General features: G+C 32.7%; 1 protein-coding gene across 1 annotated transcript; it reads right to left on the bottom strand.

Annotated features, from left to right (window-relative positions):
* Positions 1 to 371: 371 nt before the first annotated feature.
* LOC115918293 (ras suppressor protein 1-like) lies at positions 372 to 10,361 on the bottom strand. The gene is made up of 8 exons (XM_030972604.1): positions 10,160 to 10,361; positions 9,253 to 9,303; positions 8,431 to 8,551; positions 7,256 to 7,374; positions 6,590 to 6,672; positions 5,912 to 6,026; positions 4,739 to 4,871; positions 372 to 4,132 (listed from the first exon to the last, which is right to left on the bottom strand). The coding sequence occupies exons 1-8, from the start codon at positions 10,266 to 10,268 to the stop codon at positions 4,033 to 4,035; spliced, it is 831 nt and encodes a 276-aa protein (XP_030828464.1). The 5' UTR covers positions 10,269 to 10,361; the 3' UTR covers positions 372 to 4,032.
* Positions 10,362 to 10,656: the final 295 nt, after the last annotated feature.

The raw sequence follows: 10,656 nt of genomic DNA, 5'->3' as shown, positions 1-10,656 counted from the left end.
CATGTACTTTTTCCAGTAGTATCCAGTATATATCTCATTGTATTTTAGCAGGATTCGCTTGTGAATGTATTTTCATAGAATATACATGTATATGTACATGGCTCTATATTGGTTACCAAAATGGATCTGTTTTTATGGTAGTATGGTATGACTGTACTTGTATAATTTTGAGCATATGCTATAAAATAGAGAGCTACTGAACAAAAGATTTGTTTTTCTTCTTCTATTATTAGCAATTAGTGTGCAATTTTCTATATTGTGTGTGTGTGTGAGAGAGAGAGGGCTGGTACTTTACCTTCCTAATAAATACACAACAGTTACTTTAAAAGTAATACATAATATGGAATAAATCAAAAGAAGAGCCAAAGGAATATTACACAAAAGTGACTAGAAAATTTATTTGATTGCTACAAAATAAGTCAAATATTAGAAAGCATGCTCACATAATTTATAGTCCTAGATCAATGAGAATAGTATACATAATTATAAGCAGATATGTGTAGGCATTAGTCTGGCTGTAGGTTTAGATTGGAAATACATGAAAGTGTATTTTTAAGACATTCTAGACTTTCTACCTATTTTTCTATTGCTTTCCAATTCAGAAAAAATTCACTGGCATGCTTTATAAGACCTCAATAAACAGATTAATTGCATATAGCTACATTATATCTCTCTTAGAATATTGGAGAATAATAAGGTTGCCATTTGGTACAATTATATAAAAGTACAAGATGGTTCAAATATGTCAACGTAGCATGTACATATAATTGCCACTCATCATCTCATGTCTAGCAGAAGTCAAGGATATAGGTTCATTTTAAACCAGCTGTATTACAAAAATTGATATTTACTATGTTATAAAATTGTTCCAAACTTTCTCCAATGAAAAAAAACTCTATTTAAGGAGATACCGGTAGGTTAGTTCCATATGGGACATTATTACATCGATTTTAAAAAATCAACAAATGTGACAGATAATTTTTTTCAGATAATTGCAATCAAAATATGTGTTAGGGGGCATATAGCCCAATGAATACCAAACATTTCCCTGCAACCTGCTTTCAAAACCACACTCTTGTGTCAAAATTATTCAGATGAGATGACTAATTAATTAAATTCACAAAATAGCACCATAGAAATAGATCTTGACATGTAGGCAACTTATGTATTTACTGAATTCAAGATATACCTCACACTCCAGATTTTCTGTGTCATCTTTAAAAAAAATTATGCCCCATGCAAAATTATTTGAAGAATAAATTTACAAAAATGTCCTTCACTTGTTCATGCTACATAAATATTAATCGCAAGAAGTTAAAGCAATACTTACAAAAACTAGACACCTTAACAAAATTACCCATGTAATGTGAGGTTCCTGATCATGCTCATAATCTTTTATAAAAAGCAAAATTTCTCACTATCAGATTTCTCTAAGCAAAGTCTCTGCATCATATTTGGGAGTTAAGTTTCAACCACATACTGCAGCAGTGTTTGGGTTGCAAATTATGAGCTTAGCTGTAACATTAACAAATGTATATTTGACAAATCCTTTTTTTTTCATGTAGAATTCAGCTCTTCAAAATCAATTGTATCCCCCTTAGATTTGTATCAATTTAAATTAAATTGATTTACACATTCTGTAATACTGATGACCTGATATGAGATTTGTTGTATTCACTAAAGAATATAGTTTACATCATTTCAATGAAACAAACTTCTAAATACACAATAGGGCATGCAAAAAGACAGGCAAACAGTAAATATTGCTATAATTTTACAGCTAACAAACACAATAATTTAAGTTAGGATTCTACAAATATTTACAAACAGCTTTTAGGAAAGAAAAAAAAATAAAAGCTAATTAATCTTCTCCATTGTAATTTAACAACTTATGATCATATATTAAATGAACTCTAACTTGAATGTAAACAAATTGAACTGGTAGAAATTCAAAATCGGGAAGCCAACTAAATGAACATTACCATTTCTATCATAATAGAATGGTATGTTGTTCTTCTCATCTCAGCGCAATACAAGATACAGTGTGACATTGTTAGAGACAAATTTCCTTCTCTGTACTAAAATGCCCATACAAACACATTGTTGACTTTAAAGAAAACAAAGCACAAAATATCATATTTGTAATGTGACAGTAGGTGAATGCTCTGTCGATCAAACTCAAAATGTATGTAACATTTTTATTCCAATACTTTAATTTTACTCTTTAGTATGTAACTCGTACATAGAAGCTAATGATAGATTGTATTTAACATTATGCTTGCACATTATTCAATTATCTGTAAAATATAATAATTGGCAGTATGGTGTGCCGTGCAACTTTAGTTTGTCAAAACTATTTTGAATCAACAAAATACATAAGTAAAACCAATGATTATTCAACAAATAGTCAAGCATTAAGACTTTAATCATCAAGTGTTAACTCAAATCCTGATTCATCTGCTATATAAATAGCAAAGGAAGCACAACACACTCCATTTTGATAAAAATAAAATACATATATATTTTTTTATTGTAATCTGAAGAACCACTAACATGTACCTTAATATAAAGATTAGATGAGAAAGAAGAGGAAAAATAAATCAACATGAAGCTTGATCTACAATAACATGTAAAGTAACTTTTTTCTTCCTAGAAGTTCCTTCTATTTCTATCTAAATGAGAATACTTTAATATTATAAGGTACAATTATCATTCAAAACAAAAATCTTTCAATCAATACATCTAGAGAATAATAAAAGAAAGACATGATTACATGTCACTAGGCAAGTTACTGACACAGAAGATGGTGGTATAAAAGGGGAAAATCACTCAAAGTTTGATGCAAATAAATATTATGAGGGTAAACATACATCATTTCTAAGATGAGAATATAGATTGTGATACTTGATTTACAGGAAAAAATAGATACAAACTGGGAAAGAGATAGAAAGAGAGACAGAGATAGAGGGAGAGTGAGGAAGAGAGAGAGAAAGAGAAAGAGAGAGGGGGGGGGGAGGAGGGAAATTAGCAAGACAAAATGTGTAAAGAATGCACAAAAGCCTATCCAGGATTTTGCATAGGGTTGACATCTATCTCTCCTTTCTTTTTGGCACTTTTCACCTTACTGCTTAAGAAATGTCATACTATCTCAGTTGCTTTGCAAAAAATGTCCTCTCTCAAACAAATGACATCATTGATGATATTTTGAAATATATGTCAACCATAGTCATGCCTGTATGTAACTTATTGGTCTTTTGACTGATTTATCTATTTATTTAACTTATCTCATCTAATTCAATTTGTTAAATAATAATCCATTACCTTGAATAACCATTGTCTGTCATAACCAGTAATCCTCATGTTGTCTACTACCACCTTGTTCAATCATGCACAGTGGTTACGAGAAGAAGTGGGTACCTAACATTTTGTCAGTAATATATACAGAAATGGCTACCCGGTATTACACAATTTGATTACCTGTAGACATCAAGTCATTACCCTTTTTTACTGTTGGACAAATTTACTACCGGTATTGGACAAATTTACTATTAGACAAGAAGATCATTGCATCCAGGAACCCAGGAGAGACTTTTAAAGTAGGGATACTGAAGGATGCATTTGCACTCACAGGACCCCTGCCACCCAAGCACCATTAGCAAGATTTCTTACGGTGACGCAAGTGCTGACTATGGGGTATTTAAATGAGCTCTCCACCCTGTACTCCCGACGCTAATATGGCTGAATACCGTCATAGGTTTGGACGCTACGTGAAAATTTTCGCTCTGAGTGCGACCACCGGCTAAGATTGGCGTTGTAGAAGGCCACGTCGCCGCTTGCGAAAAACTAGCTAGTGTCTAATACCAAGTGATCTGCAAGACTGTAAGCAGCCGCCGGCTTCCAGCTCCATGTTTACATTGTATGATCATAGATGAGTTGGTGTTTTATTCCGACATTATAAAAGGGGGGTTTAGACCAAGGGGGAACCTACTGGCCTGTATTATATTGTTCTATAATGAGATGTTCCATCAATTTTCACTTCTTGCCATAGATCTCCCTCCTGCTGATCTTCTTAGCCTTGGCGTTGGTCTTAGGAGGAGGTGCTGCTCCTGCTTGAACATGTCTGCCGTACAAACTGGAGGGGGAACAAAAGCAGAGGACACACTTTGAGCTCCAGATCATGAAGCTTCTAGCTACTGTAAATCATATTCTAACTTATTTTCGAAGTTTTCTTAGACAAATGACTCGACAACTAAACATAGAAGTTTTGACAGAATGTATATATATACAGTGAAACCTGTCTACCGCGAACGCCCAAGGGAAATACAAAAAGTGGTCTTTGTAGACAGGTACCTTTAGTACATGTTTCGATGAGAAACCATTTTCAAGGGGAACAAAAAATGTGATTTTTGTAGACAGGTGGTCACTAAAGCAGGTTTGTCTGTATAATCTTATGTGATTTCTTGGGACACAATCATGACAACCGAAATTCACAAATACTAATTCACAAAGTCTACCCAGCTTCATTTTGATTTTAAATAACCAACTACCCATTACATGTTTTTTTTCTGTAGTTTTGAGAGATGACATGGCTCCACATATCCCTTTTTTCACAGAGATTTGGCCTGCAAATTTTTAGGGTTTGGAGGGTTTGGAGTTGAAATTTGGGATCCCGTGTGCACCAAACCCATTAATATCAACCCCTGGTTTGTTAAAGAATGATATGCATTAGGTTACTTACTACTTGTATGTTTCTGATCTGATGTAATCAAAGACATGCGACGCGCCCACTTGGAACTGGTCAGCAATTGGTGGTACCCAAGGATTGTGCTCTGCTTTCATGATGTTCCTACCAGTGTACAGATCAAGTTTACCTGAAAATACAAAAGACATGCATAGTGCTCACCAAACATTATCATGAAGAAATTAAAGTGACACAGTAACATTGCCTCAAAATGTGAAAAAAAATCCTGGATTTAGCTCATGCTGCATTCATAACTATAAACCTTTAGGTCAGTCAGGAATCCCATGAATTTTACAAGCCGATCGCCTGTCTGATTATCAAGATATTTAAGATTGGAAATCGAAATTTCACTTTTTTCTTTTATTAACAGTTTTTATAACACTACAGTCTATTGGGGAAAATGAGTATGGTAAAACCGGTCACTCCAAGATTTTTACTTTTTTGAGGCACTTCATGATCATGTTGAAGTGCAATTTTTTTAGAACTTCAATATTACACCATATCACAGACACTAATAACACGTAGGGCAATGCATCTCAGATTTTCAGTGTTAAACGATGCCTTTAAGAAAAGTAATATGGCCCAGTGTAAGAGATGAAAAGATGAGTCAAAGATTACTGTTGGACATCACTCTTATGAAGTCTATTGTACATATACCGGTAATCCTGAGAATAATAAACATTTTAAATAAACATCTCTGTTGTATCACTTATTATTTTCAATATGTAACACAAAGTCACACCAAAGTCATATGAAATAGAAGAATCCTTCCTCTGATTATTCAATTTCATATCAATGTTACAAAAAAAAAAAAAAAATCCTTTTATGTACACAACATATTCACCAGTCTATCAAACCAACACCTTTTAACCAGTAAGAAAGTCAAGATGTAAGCTCTAAAATGTGTACATTTTAGGACTTTCTTTACAGAAGTAAGCTGATCAAAATGATTATCATCCACTTTCCTGACTTCCTAGCATCATTATTTCTAGGCTTTTTTTTCCTCAACCCCTCCCCCCCCCCCTGACAAAAAATAAATTAAAAAAAATCGGGGGGGGGGGAATTGCATCCAACAACATTCCCCCCCCCCCCCTCTTTTGAGTAAGAAAATTGGGGAAAAAATCAGGAAAAATAGGAAAAAATTGGGTAATTATCAGGTTTGAAACTTACCGAGCTCTGGGGGCAGAACTGTGATTCTGTTGCCTTGAATATGAAGCTCCTTGAGCTTCACAAGCTGTCCAATGGCTTTAGGGAGAGCGATGAGGTCATTGTCTCTTACACCCAACTATATTTAGGTAACCAAGGTAACAACTTGTCATTGATCAGCTCAAAGAATGCAATTGAAAACAGAATAATGTCATAGAGTTTATCAGAATAATGAGGAAAAATTATAGTTTATGATAGCATACATGATGAAATCATGAACGGGGGCCCTTTTCATAAAACTTGTTATCTATAACAATTGCTAATTTTCTATGACAAATTTGCTCTCAGCCAATCAGATGCCATGATTTCAGTAGCTTATAACAGTAGCTTGTAACTTGTTATTGATAACAAGTTTTATAAAACAGGGTCCTGATGTGAAAAAATGTTATGCAAGATTATTCATACTCTATTTAATTCACAGTTTCTAAAAATTACTGCAAGGACATCTATTTAGGTAAATAATAAGAACCTTGCACAAAAAAAGACATAACGATATTCAAACAGGTTATCTTTTATTTTCCAATAACAAATATACTGAAAAATTTCATCTAGAGGCACAGTACAAATATAAATGAATCAGAACCAATTTTTGGACCATTAAGTAAGTTTATCATTTTAAAACACATGTAGTTTATTACTTACCACTTCCAACTTAGTGAGTTGACCAATTTCTTCAGGAAGTAATTCAAAGTCATTGTCGCTCAAATATAGAGCCCTCAGTGTGTCTAAAATGGAAAAGCATTAACAGCTATGAAAACATTGAACACATCACACATTAACAAAACCTGCCCCCTAAAAACGATACCAGAAAAACTTTATAATAATAATAATAATAATACATAACATTTATTAGGGGCTTAATACTGATGTTTCTAAGCGCACAGTGTTCTGATTAAGAGAAGACTATAACCCGTAGAATTAAATTAGAAGAAAAAGCAAAAATACAATATTATGATATCAATAATTTGGAATACCTGTAATGACACCAACGATTCTGCTCATTTTGTTGCACAATAGTTATATTTTTTTTAAATAAATGAAATTACAGTAGCTACATTTGATTGATGGAGCAGGAAGACTGAAGGAGAAAGTTGCAGACAAAGATTTGAAATATAATTACAGAATTGTGGACAGAGTAATGTTCGAGATTTGGAAGAGTATATTCACGAGAAATAATGACATTTTATATAAAACAAAAATGACACATTTTCAAAATACAAGACAAGAAGAATGAGAAAGAAAGAAAGAAAGAGAGGGAAAGAAAGGTAAAAGAGAGACAGAAAGAGATAGTACCTATTTATGACTTACCCAATAAGAAGAAATTTCCAGGCAAGCTATTCTCATTGAGGTTGTTGTATGTGAGATCCAATATTTCTAATTTGGGAAATGATCCGAATCCTCTTGGCAAGCTGTACAGTCTGTTCATGCTGTGGTTGAATTACAAACATAATCAAGATATTCAGTCAAGTTCATCCCATTTAATCAATTATAAAAATCTCATATACCACAATTAGGATAGATCATAGCGTATTAAAACAAAATAACTATATAGACATACATATATTACATATGGATCACTCATTACTATTGTAATAACTGTTTTAAATCATAAATGTCAGTTACCAATTAAAAAACGATAAAAGGGAATTATCAGAAACAAATAATTATCAAAGATCTCAATAAATGTATAAATAACCATTAAAAATACAAATTAATTATCGGACAGAGGAATTCAATAGAAAGTATGTTAGCTATCTTAATTAGCCTGGTAATTTTAAGTAGAATGACTGAGACATCGGCAATACAGTCTGTCAGGTGTTGTTTTCCTTCTTTCTTAATCTACAGGGTAAATTATTTGCACTACTCTTCAGTCTTCAGTTTTAAATGACTGATGAATGATTTTGATAATTCCATGTTTTGGAATACATCTGCTTTATATGCCTTGATAATATGCAAGCAAAAATTCTTGACACATTTATAAAATTCATTGAACCCAATTAAGCTCCCCAACGGTTAAGTATTACAGGGCACATGGGGTGCAATTTTCAGTCTTACACAGTTACACTTCATAGTCATACGGTCATACAGTGTATTAAAGCTTGTCTGCACTACTTGTATCTACTTGCACCCTCTATATAGCAAACAATACCTAAGTAAGCGGTACCCGTTGGTCCCCCATGAATGATCCCCTTTTTCTTATGCTAATTGAGAGCTCATTTGATGAGATAACCATCTCTTTCACAGTCTATTTCTATTGTTTTTCTTCTTGCGATATCCATTACACTGATGCAAACTACATGTTCCTTCTAAATATGTGTTGTATGCACCATACTATAATTCAATTAGGAATGAGTTTTACACTTTCTCTTGATATACAGTATCATCACCAGAACCCAAAAGGATTCAAATAATTGTTACATAATGTCAAGTTTGTCAACAGTAGGCAAAAAGACCATAGAAATGCAATATAAGCAGACACTTACCCAACATTTAGAATTTTGAGATTTTGCATTGAGCTGATGTTTGTAGGAAGCTCCTCTATGTGGTTGTTGAACAGATTGAGTACTTCCAGACTTGTCAGCTCTACTAAATGTGGTGGGACAACTGGAGAAAATAACATGACATGACATAACATAACATATTCTACAATTAATTTCAATAAAGCCAATAATTATTACAGTATCTGCAAAGAAATGGTCAATATTTATACTTTTCATTTATTAACTCACATTGTCCACCCACTTCATATTCCCTATAAACTATGAACAGAGCAGACTGCATGGAAGGAAAACTGCCTGCCCTTGTGCCTTGTAAAAACAAATGCTTAGATTGAAAAACAGGCCTATATTTAAATAAAATCACCTTTTATTACAAAATAAACATGTTTAGTATATATCATCCAATTTCTGCTGCATTAAAAAAACTTTAATCATATATATATATAAAAAGAGTTGTACAAAGAGGTTTATTATCATGATTTAGGCTACCAATTTCCTCAAGGTTTAATATAACAGGAAGTAGGGAACATTTGATCTGCTCTTCCTCTACCACATTTACTCCAATTACACAGGCCATAGACAGGAAGCAAACAGGAGTAGTTACAAAACAGTAATAGTATGCAAGTCTTGTGAGAGCAAGCTAGACAGATAGCAACACAAAGAAACAAGTGGGAATGATAGAAAAAGAGAGAATGAAAGAGAAAGAGAGAAAGAGAAAGAGAGAAAGAGAAAGAGAGAGAGGTAGAGAGAGGGAGGGAGTGAGAGAGAGAGAGAGAGAGAGAGAATCATCTTTTTAACAGTACTCACCATCGATCTTATTGTGACTCAAAGTCAGCCTCACAAGGTTACTTAGAGAAACTATGAGAGAATATATATAGAATATTTTTCATTATAAAAATATATCTAATCAACATTGATCAATTATACGCCATGGATATTTCCTTAAAAACCTTAAGAAGATGTAAACATAATGGATACCAGATTTAATACCCGGTAGGTCATACTTAACATTATTCAATTAAGAATTTTAAATTCAATAGACAAAATTAATGTACCAACAAAGAATTATGATGAAAGAGTTTTAAAGTTGATAAATTAAACAGGCACAGTCATAGTACATGACTAAGCACATAATATGAAATTTCTACAAATAGTATTCAATATATTTATCTATCATAACATTCATATAGGCCTAGGCCTAGTCTATTTGTATAAATTTAAAAGATTGAAATTAATTTAGGCACAAAAAAAAAAATCATCAATCAATTATCATTTTGGAAAAGTAGCAAGTGTAATTGTGGCCTAAAAAAAGGGAACAGTCTCTCTGTGAACAAACATCATTAAAATAATAATGATCACATTTATTCATTTGTCATATTAGTTATTATTACTTTATTAGTGTACACAACTTAACTTTAGTTTAACTTTTAAGATTATTGGAAATAACAATAAATTAAAGTCAGTTAAAGTTGAAAATAAAGTAAAACTTTAAAAAGTCTAACATAGACTATTCATACATCAAATACACTAAACAAATATGTCAAAGAGACCAGCACCAGGAAGAAATTAGAAAGTCTCGATCTGTTAATATTTCTTCACAATGACAATATGACAATGAAGTTCAATCTTCTCAAGAGACAATCCAAGCTAGACAAGACTTCTAGAGTCTAGACGACATCAAAATAAATCAATGGGACTGTAGAATAATACTTACACAGCTCTGGAATGTCGTGCAGTTTTGAAATGCTCTTGTCCGACAAATCTAGGTCCTGATGCTTGTTGTCTCTTGCATCATCGACCTGTTTTTTGACAGATTTAGACATTGTTATGACTAATTTACGGTATTATTGATTAAAATATTGACATTTAGCTTCGCAAGCTTCGACTCAGAAGGGTGTAAACCGGAAGTTACTTCTTCTATCTTGTCAATCTAATTCAATAATTGGATAGGCTACTCCGGAACAAAAGAGTATGCTATTCAAAGATCTTTCATCCTTATAAAGCAATTAGCATGCTGTACTTTCATTTTTATTAAATCAAAAAATGGTATATATAAGTATTTGATACATATAAAATGTTCCGAAATGTTCAGATATGGGTTTTGTACATACAAGTTCAAAATTAAAAACAACATGGGTCTTGAATAATCATACGGTATGCACGCGCACGCTCATGTAATCCAAAATTGTGTTTTCTGTCACATTAGACAAT

Source organism: Strongylocentrotus purpuratus, unplaced genomic scaffold, assembly GCF_000002235.5.
Source record: "Strongylocentrotus purpuratus isolate Spur 01 unplaced genomic scaffold, Spur_5.0 spur5_scaffold_6, whole genome shotgun sequence".
Taxonomy (NCBI): Eukaryota; Metazoa; Echinodermata; class Echinoidea; order Camarodonta; family Strongylocentrotidae; genus Strongylocentrotus; species Strongylocentrotus purpuratus.
Note: the sequence above shows the minus strand (reverse complement) of the source record. Positions and strands in the feature narration are given on the sequence as shown.